The sequence below is a fragment of the Schistocerca nitens genome, chromosome 3, assembly GCF_023898315.1.
Source record: "Schistocerca nitens isolate TAMUIC-IGC-003100 chromosome 3, iqSchNite1.1, whole genome shotgun sequence".
Taxonomy (NCBI): domain Eukaryota; kingdom Metazoa; phylum Arthropoda; class Insecta; order Orthoptera; family Acrididae; genus Schistocerca; species Schistocerca nitens.
This window is the reverse complement of record NC_064616.1, coordinates 606661409-606678092: the sequence shown is the minus strand read 5'-3', so window position 1 is coordinate 606678092 and position 16684 is coordinate 606661409. Positions and strand designations below refer to the sequence as shown.

The window sequence follows — 16684 nt, the reverse complement described above, 5'->3', positions numbered from 1 at the left end:
GTCATTGGGAAGAGGATGTGATGACATGAACAGAATTTGAGAATCTGACTCCACTGCCATAGGGAGGATCATTGAGAAGTTCTAGATCCAGGGTGCTGTAGTTGTCTCCATTGAGAACTTCTGGAATAGTGGGTCACTGTTTCCCTCAAGAGGAAGCAGTGTCACAAAGTGTAATGGATGCAGTGTGGTATAGCAGTGTGTGTCACAGGCTAGTGTTCTGCAGGTTGCCAGTTCAAACATGACTACCCACAATTATTTGTCATTTATATTTATCATGTCTGGAAGGTTCTTGAAATTTCTTACATTTATAGTGCTTGCATCTTCTGGAATATTCAGTGTTTGTACAAATAAGCAGCATTCTCCATGCAGGAGTTAAGTTTTGCTCTGGATGTACGAGGGCAGTTCAATAAGTAATGCAACACATTTTTTTTCTGAAACAGGGGTTGTTTTATTCAGCATTGAAATACACCAGGTTATTCCCCAATCTTTTAGCTACACAACACTATTTTTCAACGTAATCTCCATTCGATGCTACGGCCTTACGCCACCTTGAAATGAGGGCCTGTGTGCCTGCACGGTACCATTCCACTGGTCGATGTCGGAGCCAACGTCGTACTGCATCAATAACTTCTTCATCATCCGCGTAGTGCCTCCCACGGATTGCGTCCTTCATTGGGCCAAACATATGGAAATCCGACGGTGCGAGATCGGGGCTGTAGGGTGCATGAGGAAGAACAGTCCACTGAAGTTTTGTGAGCTCCTCTCGGGTGCGAAGACTTGTGTGAGGGCTTGCGTTGTCATGAAGAAGGAGAAGTTAGTTCAGATTTTTGTGCCTACGAACACGCTGAAGTCGTTTCTTCAATTTCTGAAGAGTAGCACAATACACTTCAGAGTTGATCGTTTGACCATGGGGAAGGACATCGAACAGAATAACCCCTTCAGCGTCCCAGAAGACTGTAACCATGACTTTACCAGCTGAGGGTATGGCTTTAAACTTTTTCTTGGTAGGGGAGTGGGTGTGGCGCCACTCCATTGATTGCCGTTTTGTTTCAGGTTCGAAGTGATGAACCCATGTTTCATCGCCTGTAACAATCTTAGACAAGAAATTGTCACCCTGAGCCACATGACAAGCAAGCAATTCCGCACAGATGGTTCTCCTTTGCTCTTTATGGTGTTCGGTTAGACAACGAGGGACCCAGCGGGAACAAACCTTTGAATATCCCAACTGGTGAACAATTGTGACAGCACTACCAACAGAGATGTCAAGTTGAGCACTGAGTTGTTTGATGGTGATCCGTCGATCATCTCGAACGAGTGTGTTCGCACGCTCCGCCATTGCACGGCTAGCCCGCACGCGGGAGATCAGACAGTCTTGCTTGACCTTGCGGCGATGATGACACACGCTTTGCCCAACGACTCACAGTACTTTTGTCCACTGCCAGATCACCGTAGACATTCTGCAAGCGTCTATGAATATCTGAGATGCCCTGGTTTTCCGCCAAAAGAAACTCTATCACTGCCCGTTGTTTGCAACGCACATCTGTTACAGACGCCATTTTAACAGCTCCGTACAGCGCTGCCACCTGTCGGAAGTCAATGAAACTATACGAGACGAAGCGGGAATGTTTGAAAATATTCCACAAGAAATTTCCGGTTTTTTCAACCAAAATTGGCCGAGAAAAAAAATGTGTTTCATTACTTATTGAACTGCCCTCGTACATTGGTATGCGCAGTAATTGTGCTTTCAATGCTAAGTATTATATTTTATTGACAATCTTGTTTTCGGATTTGGACTGGATTCTGGGTACAACATTATTTTGGACATGTCAGGGCACTAAATTGTCAGACAGTTTAATATATTTACATTCCTTGAACCGCTTCAGGTAAGTCACAGTTACAATTTCCAGATAATTTCATTCGTGAAAATGTTTGTAGAGCAGTGCATACCGCCCTGTCTAGACCACACCATTCCACTCGCAGTCACATATCCGCCACAAGCATTGTGGTCAGTATCTGCATTATTATCTGATTTGGTCCTGTTTTGAAACAATGTAGAAAGTGGAGTAATAAGCTTTCATTGCATCCCTTTTAATGTAAAAAAAATTCAGAGAACTCACACTTTTTGTCTTCAATAACAATTAAAAATATTGTAACAAAATTCTGAATTTTTCCATTAACCATGGAAATTATAAAAATAAAACTGATTCTTGTTAAGTTTAGATAATTTTATTTAAAGCAGAATGCAGTATGAGAACTACAACATAACTGGAATTCTTAAATCACCTACAGTCATTGTTTATGATCAAAATGACATTATATGTGTCAAAGCAAAAAAATTAGGTTGTAATTTAGAAACAAAATTTGACCAGTTTTACTTCAAGTCAGTTGGTTTCTTTGCTTTGTACGTATTTGTTCTACTTTCAAAAACATACTCTCCCAGAGCACTGACATTGCTAAGGTGCATACTCTTTGCAGAACCATTTGGTAGAGCATTGGATAGCATAGTGTTCTAGTTTCCCACCAACTTAACGAATCACTGCTTTTGGGAAAATATGCATCATATAAATATTTGCCTAGTACAGCAATCGCCACAGACCTTGGGTAGTGACTTGCTAGGTGCTGACTGATGCTTTCATTGAACTCCTCCCAAATTTAAGAATTTCTAACCATTATGGTGGTTACTGTTTGGACAGTTATATATGTATGTTTGTTCTTGTTGAACAACGAACTCTCTTTTGTGTTCTATAATTTTGGTGTATTAGTTCTGGAATGTGATTTTGTCTGCAAACAATTGCATTTTGAATTGAGGATCCGTTACAATTTCCTGAAAATCAATTCGTTGTAAATAACCCCAGACCACTGACGATCCTTGAAGCAAACTCCACTGTCTTCTCTCTCTCTCTCTCTCTCTCTCTCTCTCTCTTTTTAAATGCAGAAGTTGCTTAACCCTTTCACAGGCCGTGGGAGATATACTTCCCACTAAACATATTTCTTTACAGCATTTAAGCGGATGCGTGTTACCACTTCTGTACACTCTTGGCATCTAGTGGCAGCTGCACCAGCTGTAGTTTCTGTTTGTTGCGAAATATGGCCTTCAGGACTGTGGGAAGTACACTATATATCCCACCAAACAACGGTGTTTAAATAGTTGTTGGGAAGTATGTTTACCACTAACATAGTTTCTGGAAGGGGCATGGGAAGTATACTTCCCACGAATTATTCTCTCATTTGTGGTCCTTGGGAAGCATACTTACCACCAACTTAGGGCTATTCCAAAGCTTTTGGGAATATGTTTTATCACCTCTGACAATGCCTGATATCTTTTGGTAGAACACTGCATCAGGTGTATGAAAACTGCTACAACAATCAGTTCCTGTTTATCGTGAGATCACTACTGTTGTTCGAACATGTTGCTTTGCTTTTGCAATATACATTATTGCGACCAGTATCGGCTCATACCTTTGTTGTGTGATAAAGTTTCAAGGATAGTTCTACATTGTGGTGAGTAAACTTTAATATTGGTAACAAATATTTTTCAAATAAAGTAAAAGAAAACATAAAATAAAAACAGAAAACACTGTTCATTACTTTTTTTATGTGTAATGGCAATACATAACAGCACACAAAAGGGAAGTGGGAAATCCATTTACCACTTGTTCTAATACCTCACAAAGGTGCCATGATGATATATGTAACACTATAGTCTTTGGTCCTAAATCACAAAAAATAAAATTATCAAAAAATAAATATAGGCAGTTGATATCATTTCTAATAGGATAGCAAAAAAATTATCTTCACTGAATTGCTACAAAAAATGTGTCCAGAAAAGGTGTCTGTGGTGTCTAGTGTGTTGTATAACGAGATGTAAAGAATGTATAAAGCATGAGATCTATGGAAGATTGAAAAGCGTGGCAGCTGATTTTGTATTTGAAACATTGTCCATTATTATGGCAGTGATTTTAAAATTGATATTATGTTTTGTGATACAACCCTTATCTGATTTAAAATTCTTTGTGCAGTGTGTCTTTCTTTGAAGTGGAAGCTCTTTAAAAGGTATTAATTTGAGTCTTCTTGTCTATAAAATGTGCTATGAGTACAGTGAAAATAATATTTATATTTGTCACCCCATCAGAGGTGTGCCAAACGGCCTCTATCCAGCGGTATCATTTTTAACTCTATCAAATAGCTCCTGATACAGGCTGTGCATTAGAGAGTTTAATAACATTTGATAAACTTGGTAAATTATATGGGTTTGGACAAAATATGGCAACACAGTGACAAATGCATGCTCGGACATAAATGAAGAGTGAAGTGTGTTCATAAGGAAAGTGAAAAACCATCATCTGCTAAATCACAATGCAGATGAAAGTGTGTGTTGAGTGCTGATAACTGATGCTCATTTAACAGGGTTGTGATGAAAAATAAGAGTATGATAGTTGCAAAAGTCGCTGCAGAACACAACTGGATGTTGCACTCGTGAATTCTGTCAGCACCAAAACAACACAAATGGACTTCCATAAGCAGCAAGCTGGAATTTCAAAACTGCTCATCAGTGATGCAAATGCCTGTAACAGGAAAACGTGGTGCGGAAACCGTAAAATCTGCACTATGGAACAATGGATGAAAGTCATTTGATTGGCTGAGCCTTGTTTCATACTGTTTTTAACTTTAGGCTGACTTTACGTCCCAAGAGTGGAACATGGTGGGGGTTCAGTTATGATTTGGACAACCATATTGTGGTATTCCATGGACCCCACAGTTACTCTGCAAGGTTGCATTACTGCCAAGGATTATGTGACCATCTTGGATGATCAGGTCCAGACCATTGTATAATGTTTGTACCCCAGTAATGATGCTGTGTTCCAAGATAATAGGACCACTGTTCACACAACCCGCGTCATCCAGGACTGGTTTTGTGAGTGAGGGGGTGAAGGGTCACACCTCCCATGGCACCACGGTCACCATATCTCAGTATTATTGAGCCTTTGTGGTCTACTTTTGAGAGAAGTGTGTGTGATCGGTATGCACCTCCGTCATCATTACCTGAATGTGTCACTATTTTGCAGGAATAATAATATAAAATTCCTGCAAAAACCATACAGGACTTGTATTTCTCCATTCCAAGATGACTGGAAGCTGTTTTGAATGCTAGTGTGATACCTACACTGAATTGGGCATGGCAATGTGTTGTTTTCGGTTCTTACATATTTCTGTCATATGTACAGGGTGTATCATAATAAATGACATAAACATTTACAGTTGAAATTACATGGCATTAGAAGCAACAATGTTTTGTAAACATGGGCTCTAAAATGTATACTTGAAGTTCTATGAGCACTTCTTTTGGTAGAAGAGCTGTATTTCACCGTAGTGGAGATGAACAATTGCTCACAGCTCTTAAGGTGTGCACTTTAGAGCCCATGTTTACTGGTTTACTGGTTTACTGGTTATTTTTTTTTCTTTTTTTGGTCCATACTACCACCTCTCAAAATGTGGAAACCAAAAACAGCTTACAGTAGAACAGATTTGTTTCACAGTATTGAAAATGAAGTAGTGCTTATAGCTCTTATACACTTTTTTGCTTCTTATGTCATTAATTACAATACACCCTCTGGGTGTGATTTTTTTCTTTGGGGGGGGGGGGGGGGGGGGGGAATTATATGCAATTGCGAATGCCTTCAGGTATATAAAAAGGGCGGTGTTATCTGCAAATGATTTGTTACAGTTTTATGTTTAATGTCATACTTTATTTAATGTAATCAGATTTATAACATTAAAATGTTAATTAATGGGTTGCTGTAAATGGAAACAAAAAGCAGCTGAGGATGAGGACATAGCAGAAGAAAATAAATCAGGACTTTGTCCTTAATCAGATGACTGTAACAGGCTGGATGGAGATTAAGACTCACTTCGACTTCCTCCAAGGAGAACTACATCTGAGAGGTGGAAATCAACAACAGTGAGGATGATTAATGAGAAATCAAGTTTCTGCAGAAAAATCATCATTTGATGGCAGTCTTTGGGAGGTTCTTGCCATCCATTGTTCCAGAGGTAAAGTTGAATGCTTCAACTTAAAAGGTCTCATCAAGTCTGATGAGGAGCCATAAAAAAGGAAATTATTTGCTGCCAGTAACAGCATTTTGGTTTCATATCAAGTTTGGTAAAATGGTACCATGCATTGCTTGAAGTTCTTGTAGGTGAAGGTGATGTGGTTGAGATATTACCATGCAGCATAGAAAAAAAACACATATCCCATGGTGTTAGAAAATCTTGCACACCTTGCTGGATTGAGGAGCTGTATGGTCAGTATGAAAGAACAACTCTTGGAGATACTAAGCATTAACAGACAATCCAGATGGAAGAAAGCACTTGAGAATTTGAATTTCATGCACAGTGGCTGAATAGCTTGGAGCTTACTGATAAAATTAAATTCAGGATGTACACCTGGGACAGAGCAGGGCTACACTTCCAAATCTGAAGCTTTAGGCAATGAATAAAACAGCTCTTATAGCTGATGATTGATAAGAAGCACAAAAGGCATGTCACCTTCTAACTCAATGAAATACAATGAAGTCACTGACAGGCCCAACCAGTTACAAGCTGTATCCAAGCCAAAGAACTGGATGATGTTCTGCAACAGATGAAATGTCGGAAAGCGACTGGTACAGAAAACAAACTCGCCAGTGGCTTGTTAATTTCTACAATGACATAACAGTAACACAAAAACTTCCATCTCTTTTTAAAAAATAGTGAAGTTATATCTATTTCCAAACTAGGAAAGGGTCCTGCACTCCCTGAAAGCTACAGATCAATTGCTCTCCTGAGCATATGCTACAAGGTATTGGAAGGAATAATGTACACGAGATTCCTCCCTATCATTGAAAAGTGTGTAACCATCAAGCAGGCTGACTATATGCTAAGGAGAAATTGCTGTGATCAAGTACTGTCCTCACCTGTGCCTATGACACAGTGTGGAAGGAGGGCTTATTGGCAAAACTCTACAACATAGTCCATGCAAAGCTTTTCTCCTGCTTACAGAAAATCCTAATGGCAGATCCTTTCAGGTAATGTTAAACAGAAGGAAAAGCAAATTCCGAAGCCTGAAGAATGGCCTATGTTAGGGCTCCATTCTGGCCCCACTTTCGTCCAACATCTACATGTTGACTGTACCAACCACTATCACAGGTGATATTGCAATAGCCATACAATGCACGACATGAGTCCGAACAAAGGACACACTCACTCAAAACCTCCAAATAATAAATGATTTTTTTTAGACAGTGGGGACTTAAGCCAAATCCAAATAAAACAGAGGTTTCAGTCTTCCATCTAAATAACAGATAAACCCAATTTCAAGTGAGAATATACTCTGAAGGAACCATCTTAAGACAGAAGCTGTTCCCTAAATATCTAGGAGTAATGCTTGATCAAACTTTGTCCTACAAACAACTTCTGGAAAAATTTTCAGCTAAAGTTAAAAACAGAACAACCATAACCTATAAATTAGCAAATATGTCTAGGAGACCCAATACCAACACTTCAGAACCGGCATCATCTCTTTGGTTTACTCTGCTGCTGAGTATTGTGCCCATTTGGTTCAGTAGCCATCACACAACTCTTGCTGATGTTCAGTGCACGAGGTTAGTCGTGGGAATGGTCAGGACAACTCCCACTCAGTAGCTACCCATTCTGAGCAACATAGCCCCCCCCCCCCCCCCCCGAGAAAAAAGTCTTCCTGCTCTAAAATATCAGATTCAAAAATATTCTAATGAACCAGCATTGCATATTCACACTGATAGTGTCCAACTTACCAATGAACATATGGAATTAAGACTGATATAAAGAAAAGAACAGTAACACGACTTCAGAACTTTACTATAAACTGGCACTTGCAATCGCATTGCAGTAAGGTGGATGTAGAGTAATTAGAGGCAAAGTTTAAGCACATTGTAAATTACGGTCTGAAGAGTTATGTGCCTAGTAAGTGGATAAAGGATGGAAAAGACCCATCATGGTTTAATAACGAAATTCAGAGGATGGTGAGGAAGCAGAGTCTGTTGCACTCATGGTTCAAAAGGGAACACACAAAGAACAAGAAGTGAAGGTTAGTAGGGATTTAGGCATCTGTGAAAAAGATCTACTCTTGAAGCATAAAACTACTACCACCTTCACACCTTAGCAAAAGATCTAGCAGAGAACCTGGGGAAGTTCTGGTCTTATGTAAAATCACTAAGCGGGCCTAAGGTTTCCTGTCAGCCTTTCAGCCCCATGTTGCCCAGTCTGGTGTGACAGTTGCAGATAGCAAAACGAAAGCCGTAGTTTTAAATTTCACGTCCAAAGAATCATTCACACAGGGGAATTGTACAAACATTCCATCATTTTACCATTGGAAAGACTCCTGTATGGATGATATAGTAATGAGCATCTGTGGTGTAGAGAAACAATTGAAAAATTTGAAACTAAATAAATCACCAGGTCCGGGTGGAATCCTAGTTCAATTTTACAAAGAGTAACTTATGGCATTGACCACTTATCTAGCTTTCATTTATCGTGAATTTCTCACCCAGCACGAAGTCCCAAAGGACTGTTAAAAGGCATTGATGACTCCATTATATAAGATGTGTAAAAGAACAAACCTGCAAAATTCCAGACAAATATCCCTAACTTCTGTTTGCTGCAGAATCTTTGGACGTATTCTCAGTTTGAATATAATAAATTATCTCGAGACTGAGAAACTTATTTCTGTGAATCAGCATCGATTTAGAAAGCATTGTTCATGCAAAACTAGGCTTGCCCTTTGCTCACATGATATACTGAGAACTATGGATAAAGGGCAACAGGCGTATTCCATGTTTTTAGATTCCTGGAAAGCATTTGACATAGTCCCCCATTGCAGGTTGTTAATGAAGGTACATGCATGTGTAAGAAGTTCACAGATATGTGAGTGGCTGAAAGACTTCTTAAATAATAGAACCCAGTATGTTGTCCTCAACAGCAAGTGTTCATCAGACGCAAGGGTATTGTCAGGAGTGCTCCAGAGAAGTGTGATAGGACCACTGTTGTTCACTATATACATAAATAATTTGGCAGACAGGGTGAGCAGCAGTCTGTGGTTGTTTGCTGATTATGTCATGGTGTATGGTAAGATGTCAAAGTTGAGTGGCAGGAGGAAGATACAAGACGACATAGAGAAAATTTCTAGTTGTGTGATGAATGGCAGTTATTCCTAAATGTGGAAAAATGTAAGTTAATGTAGATCAGTAGGAAGATCAAACTTGTAATGTTCAGATATAGTATTACTAGTGTCCTGCTTGATGTAGTCATGTCATTTAAATATCTGGGCGTAACGTTGCAAAGCAATATGAGGTGGAAAGAGCATGTTGGAACTGTGGTCGGGAAGCTGAATGGTCGACTTCGGTTTATTGGGAGAATTTTGGGAAGGAGTGGTTCACCTGTAAAGGAGACCACAATATAGGATGCTGGTGCAACCTATTCTTGAGTATTGCTTGAGTGTTTGGGATGTGTAGCAGGTCAGATTGAAGGAAGATACCAAAGCAATGCAGAGGTGGGCTGCTAGATTTGTTATCAATAGGTTCGAACAACACTTAAATGTTACGGACATGCTTCAGGAACTCAAATGGGAATCTCTGAAGGGAAGGCGATGTTCTTTTCAAGAAACCCTATTGAGAAAATTTGGAAAACTGGCATTTGAAGCTGACTGCTGAAAGATTCTACTGCTGTCAACATACACTGTGTGTAAGGACCATGAAGATAAGACACAAAAATGAGGGCACATACGGAGGCATGTAGACAGTCGTTTTTCCCTTGCTCTGTTTGCGAGTGGAACATGAAAGGAAATGACTAGTAGAGTTACAGCGAACCCTCTGATGTATGGTGGCATGTGGAGTATCTGTGTAGATGTAGACATAGATGTAGGTCTTCATGAGTTCTACCATATATTTTAAGATATATACCTTCACGTAGTAATTCTGTTAGAGACTTGATTCAATGCAGTCGTGCACTCCCGCTCTGTAAATGTAGACTACATTGTCTTAGAAAGACATGTCAATTGTAACGGAGAGGGGGATGGAGAAGACACATACTTATTACGTATCATATGACACACGTCGACCAGTTAAAAAATGTGTTAATGGAGATCAAATCGTTAACAAAAAGGCACAATGAGTAAAAAATTAACAATAAATATAAACTAAGTTAAATGATATTTCATACATATTACCTGTCATTACAGTGTACAAATTTAATTGAATTAATGAAAATGAGATTTATAATAATAATTGTTGTGTTTGTTTTAGCACACTGATTCAAAACCAAATCACAAAGGGGAGGACGAAAATGGCAGAAATGAAAGACATCCAGATGAGGATTTCTCTGATGATGACCAAATGGTAAAATTTCTAATACTAGTATAAAGATACTATTTATTGTTGTTTTTAGTCAGACTGGAAAAAGAAGTGAGAATTTCTAAAAAGGGGCAAATTTTGTGACTGTATATTCACATTTTAGTAGTAGACACTGTGCTACATTTATATTGGTATTGGTAGTGAATAACACTATTCCAGGCAACATTGCTGACTGTTTTGGTTCCATTTAGTTTTATGATTTCCAGGTTATAATAACATCAGTATGTTAGAAACTGGTTTGTTTGTTGACCTCTTACTCCATCTAAACACATCAAGTAGCACTTTATGCATATTAACAAATATTTGTTGTTTTTCATAAATGAAAAAGTTCCAGATTTTATGCAAATCATACTGCCAGAGATTAGTGGGTATTGTTAAAGGCTGAGGCAGTAAAATATTACTCTCCACCCCCCTCTCCCTTTCTCCCTCTCCCCTTCCCCTCCCCTCCCCCTCTCTACCCCCTCTCCGTCTCTAGCCCCTCTCACTCTCTACCCCCTCTCACTAACGACCCCCCTCCCTCTCTACCCCCCTCCCTCTCTACCCCCCCTCCCTCTCTACCCCCCCTCCCTCTCTACCCCCTCCCTCTCTACCCCCTCCCTCTCTACCCCCCTCCCTCTCTACCCCCCTCCCTCTCTACCCCCCTCCCTCTCTACCCCCCTCCCTCTCTACCCCCCTCCCTCTCTACCCCCCTCCCTCTCTACCCCCCTCCCTCTCTACCCCCCTCCCTCTCTACCCCCCTCCCTCCCTACCCCCTCCCTCTCTACCCCCTCCCTCTCTACCCCCTCCCTCCCTACCCCCCTCCCTCCCTACCCCCCTCCCTCCCTACGCCCCCCTCCCTCTCTACCCCGCTTTCTCTCTACCCCCCCTCCCTCTCTACCCCCCTCCCTCTCTACACCCCCTCCCTCTCTACACCCCCTCCCTCTCTACACCCCTCCCTCTCTACACCCCTCCCTCTCTACCCCCCTCCCTCTCTACCCCCTCCCTCTCTACCCCCCCCTCCCTCTCTACCCCCCCTCCCTCTCTACCCCCCCCTCCCCTCTCTACCCCCCTCCCTCTCTACCCCCTCCCTCTCTACCCCCTCCCTCTACCCCCCTCCCTCTCTACCCCCCTCCCTCTCTACCCCCCCTCCCTCTCTACCCCCCTCCCTCTCTACCCCCTCCCTCTCTACCCCCTCCCTCTCTACCCCCTCCCTCTCTACCCCCTCCCTCTCTACCCCCTCCCTCTCTACCCCCCTCCCTCTCTACCCCCCTCCCTCTCTACCCCCTCCCTCTCTACCCCCCTCCCTCTCTACCCCCCTCCCTCTCTACCCCCCCTCCCTCTCTACCCCCACTCCCTCTCTACCCCCACTCCCTCTACCCCCACTCCCTCTCTACCCCCACTCCTCTCTACCCCCACTCCCTCTCTACCCCCCTCCCTCTCTACCCCCCTCCCTCTCTACCCCCCTCCCTCTCTACCCCCTCCCTCTAAACCCCCCTCCCTCTATACCCCCCTCCCTCTATACCCCCCTCCCTCTATACCCCCCTCCCTCTATACCCCCCTCCCTCTATACCCCCCTCCCTCTATACCCCCCTCCCTCTATACCCCCTCCCTCTATACCCCCCTCCCTCTCTACCCACCCCTCCCTCTCTACCACCCCTCCCTCTCTACCACCCCTCCCTCTCTACCACCCCTCCCTCTCTACCACCCCTCCGTCTCTACCCCCCTCCGCCTCTACCCCCCTCCGCCTCTACCCCCCTCCGCCTCTACCCCCCCTCCGTCTCTACCCCCCCTCCGTCTCTCCCCCCCTTCCGTCTCTCCCCCCTTCCGTCTCTCCCCCCCTTCGGTCTCCCCCCCCTCGGTCTCCCCCCCCCTCGGTCTCTCCCCCCCTCGGTCTCTCCCCCCCTCGGTCTCTCCCCCCCTCGGTCCTCTCCCCCCCTCGGTCTCTCCCCCCCTCGGTCTCTCCCCCCCTCGGTCTCTCCCCCCCCTCGGTCTCTCCCCCCCCCCTCGGTCTCTCCCCCCCTCGGTCTCTCCCCCCCTCGGTCTCCCCCCCCCCCTCGGTCTCTCCCCCCCCTCGGTCTCTCCCCCCCCCTCGGTCTCTCCCCCCCCCCTCGGTCTCCCCCCCCCTCGGTCTCCCCCCCCCCCTCGGTCTCTCCCCCCCCCTCGGTCTCTCCCCCCCCGGTCTCCCCCCCCCTCGGTCTCTCCCCCCCCCCTCGGTCTCTCCGCCCCTCCGTCTCCGCCCCCCCTCCGTCTCCCGCCCCTCCGTCTCCCGCCCCTCCGTCTCCCGCCCCTCCGTCTCTCCCCCCTCCGTCTCTCCCCCCTCCGTCTCTCCCCCCCTCCGTCTCTCCCCCCCTCCGTCTCTCCCCCCTCCGTCTCTCCCCCCCTCCGTCTCCCCCCCCCCTCCGTCTCTCCCCCCCTCCGTCTCCCCCCCCTCCGTCTCTCCCCCCCTCCGTCTCCCCCCCTCCGTCTCCCCCCCTCCGTCTCCCCCCCTCCGTCTCCCCCCCTCCGTCTCCCCCCTCCGTCTCCCCCCCTCCGTCTCCCCCCCCCTCCGTCTCCCCCCCTCCGTCTCTCCCCCCTCCGTCTCTCCCCCCTCCGTCACCCCTCCCTCTCTACCACCCCTCCCTCTCTACCACCCCTCCCTCTCTACCACCCCTCCCTCTCTACCACCCCCTCCCTCTCTACCACCCCTCCCTCTCTACCACCCCTCCCTCTCTACCACCCCTCCCTCTCTACCACCCCTCCCTCTCTACCACCCCCTCCGTCTCTACCACCCCTCCGTCTCTACCACCCCTCCGTCTCTACCACCCCTCCGTCTCTACCACCCCTCCGTCTCTACCACCCCTCCGTCTCTACCACCCCTCCGTCTCTACCCCCCTCCGTCTCTACCCCCCTCCGTCTCTACCCCCCTCCGTCTCTCCCCCCTCCGTCTCTCCCCCCCTCCGGTCTCTCCCCCCCTTCCGTCTCTCCCCCCCTTCCGTCTCTCCCCCCCTTCGGTCTCTCCCCCCCTTCGGTCTCTCCCCCCCTTCGGTCTCTCCCCCCCTTCGGTCTCTCCCCCCCTTCGGTCTCTCCCCCCCTTCGGTCTCTCCCCCCCTCGGTCTCTCCCCCCCTCGGTCTCTCCCCCCCTCGGTCTCTCCCCCCCTCGGTCTCTCCCCCCCTCGGTCTCTCCCCCCCCTCGGTCTCTCCCCCCCCTCGGTCTCTCCCCCCCCTCGGTCTCTCCCCCCCCTCGGTCTCTCCCCCCCCTCGGTCTCTCCCCCCCCTCGGTCTCTCCCCCCCCCTCGGTCTCTCCCCCCCCTCGGTCTCTCCCCCCCCCTCGGTCTCTCCCCCCCTCGGTCTCTCCCCCCCTTCGGTCTCTCCCCCCCCTCCGTCTCTCCGCCCCCCCCCCGTCTCTCTCAACCCCATCCCCTGCATCCCCTCTATATCTACTGAGCACAAAAAAAACTGAGGGTAACGTCAGATCACTTTAGGGGGCACCAGATCTAACAAAATGTGTCAAATAACCATAGAATGGAGAACTGCACTGTTGTTGAACTATGGCCGTAAATGGCAAGTTATTAGTGTGTGCTTGGAAATTTATGCCTGTGAAGATCTGGGCTGGGAGCAATAATGTTTGAGGCTGCAACGTCCATCTCCAGCATTCATTTTGCAGATTTTGTCTCCCTCCCTCCCTCCCTCCCTCCCTCCCTCCCTCCCTCCCTCCCTCTCTCCCTCCCTCTCTCCCTCTCTCCCTCTCTCCCTCTCTCCCTCTCTCCCTCTCTCCCTCCCTCCCTCCCTCCCTCCCTCCCTCCCTCCCTCCCTCTCCCCCTCTCCCCCCCCCACAGTATCTAAGTTATAACACTAATAAAAATATACATTGAGGAAAGAAGACTTTCGTCTGTGTTTTCATTCATCCTCTATGTACATTAGCAGAAAAGGAAGTTGACTAACTTACTGCAGTGCTGTTCGTCTAGTGTGATATATTATCGTAATAAATTAATGACATTGCAGTCACCTATCTCTTGCCACTTCATACACCTTTGGAAGTGTTCACTAATGTTAGAAATGCTGAGTTTCAATGTGAGAAATGCTGAGTTGCACCTTGGTTTGAAGCTCATGTTAGCTTTAGGTACCACTATAATTGTTCAGGTAAGTCAGTTCAGAGGTCAGAGGAAGGCAACACCATTCTACCACCAAGAGGACCATGTCTAGGAAAGCACTGTGGTGTGCAAACCAATGTTCAGGTTGATGATGTCTTTACCTTACACTACTTCTTGTGAAATTAATTTAACAACCAAGCTTTAATCAGTAAATGTCACAGAAAAAATTATATCTAATGTAACCAGTCATGGATAGGTATTTAACATTTGTCTAACTTAGAACGTTCGTTTACATTAGTTCAAATAATTTTCTTATATCAGTTACTGCTCTTTATATTATGACAGGAACTAATTCGAACAAGTTAGTTTAACTGTAAAGCTTCACATACTTGTTACTGATTAGCTGTTGTTTCATGGCCATGTCTCCAGAATGGTATATTTCCAACCTAAGCATCTGACCAATATTGCTCAATTCAATATCCCTCCCTCCTCTCCTCCGTCATACACACAAACAAGTAATTACTGTAGATATGCCTTGGTTGTTGAGGACAGTGTCTTCATGGGCAGCAATACAGCAATGTTTTGAGTGGCATGGATTTGATAAGTGTTTTTTTTTTTTTTTCTTTTTTGCTTTCCAGAGGCATTTGGCAGCAGTTGTCTGTGCACAGGTCATGTAATTCCCATGTATTACAGGGCAGTCATTAGTGGGGTGTGGAGCTGCCGCCCAGTAGCATTCCAGATGTGTTTGGATCAGGTTAATTTGGTGGTCAGGATATCAGTGTGAGTTCACTATCACACTCTTAAACCACTGCAGCATGATTCTGGCCTTAGGACCTAACGCTTGTCTCGCTGGAAAATGCCATTGCTATTTGGGAAGACATCAAATATGAAGCGATGTAGGTGGTCCACAATGATGTTCATGTAGTACAGAGCATTTGTGATGTGTACAATTACTACCATTGGTTCCATGGAACCCCAGTAGGATGTTGGCCACAGCGTAATACTGGACACACTGACCTGTCCAGATATGACTGTCGTCCTGATGTGACAAGAAACGTGATTCGTTTGATATGTTAATGCTTTGCATTTATCCACCATCCAGTCTCAATGATACCGTGGCCATTGCAATCAGAACTGATGGTGTCATTGAGTGAACATGTTAACACATATGGGTCATCTACTGTGGATCCCCATGTTCAACAATGTACACTGAACAGTGGGCTCCAAAACACTTACACCTACCAATGCTGCACTCCATCACCAGATCTGCCACAGATCGTGTCCTCTCCTGCTGTACGGAAGGGACAAGCCTCCAATGTCTGTGTTCTGTGAACATTCAACACCTTTTCACCGCTCAGAGTTTCAGATTCCTTCAACGTTTCAATATGTAATCTCAACAGTAGCACTTGAACAGCTGACCAGCTTCGCTGTTTCTGAGACGCTCATTCCCAGATACAGGTGAAAATAATCTGCCCTCTGTCTAGATCCCTCATGTCAGTAGATTTCCCCACTTGTGGAGATGAGTCCTCATTCATTTCTGCTCCACTCATACACTGTGTGTATGTGCCCTCCATCGATAATGTTGGAATTCAATATCATGTTGGCCCACCCTTAGCCTTGATGACCAGCTTCCACTCCCGCAGGCATACGTTCAATCAGGTGCTGGAAGGTTTCTTGGGGAATGGCAGCACATTCTTCATGGAGTGCTGCACTGAGGAGAGGTATTGATGTCGGTCGGTGGGGCCTGGCACGAAGTCGGCATTCCAAAACATCCCAAAGGTGTTCTATAGGATTCAGGACAGGACTCTGTGCAGGCCAGTCCATTACAGGGATGTTATTGTCATGTAACCACTCTGCCACAGGCCATGTATTACGAACAGGCGCGTGATCGTGTTGAAAGATGCAGTTGCCATCCCCGAATTGCTCTTCAACAGTTGGAAGCAAGAAGGTGCTTAAAAAATCAATGTAGGCCAGTGCTCTGATAGAGCCACGCAAAACAATAGGGGGTGCAACCCCCTGACATGAAAAACACAACCACACCATAACACCACCCCTTCCGAATTTTACTGTTCGCACTACACACGCTGGCAGATGACATTCGCCGGGCATTCACCATACCCATACCCTGCCATCAGATCGCCATAATGTGTACTGTGGTTCGTCACTCCACACAACGTTTTTCCACTGTTCAATCGTCCAGTGTTTATGCTC

General features: G+C 45.6%; 1 protein-coding gene across 1 annotated transcript in view; it reads left to right on the top strand.

The window, feature by feature from the left end:
* LOC126248540 (uncharacterized) overlaps window positions 1-16684 on the top strand; it is a 351785-nt gene that overhangs the window by 186011 nt on the left and 149090 nt on the right. The window contains exon 12 of the mRNA XM_049949599.1: window positions 10317-10409. Coding sequence (XP_049805556.1) covers window positions 10317-10409 — 93 coding nt within the window. The remainder of the gene's footprint in view (window positions 1-10316; window positions 10410-16684) is intronic.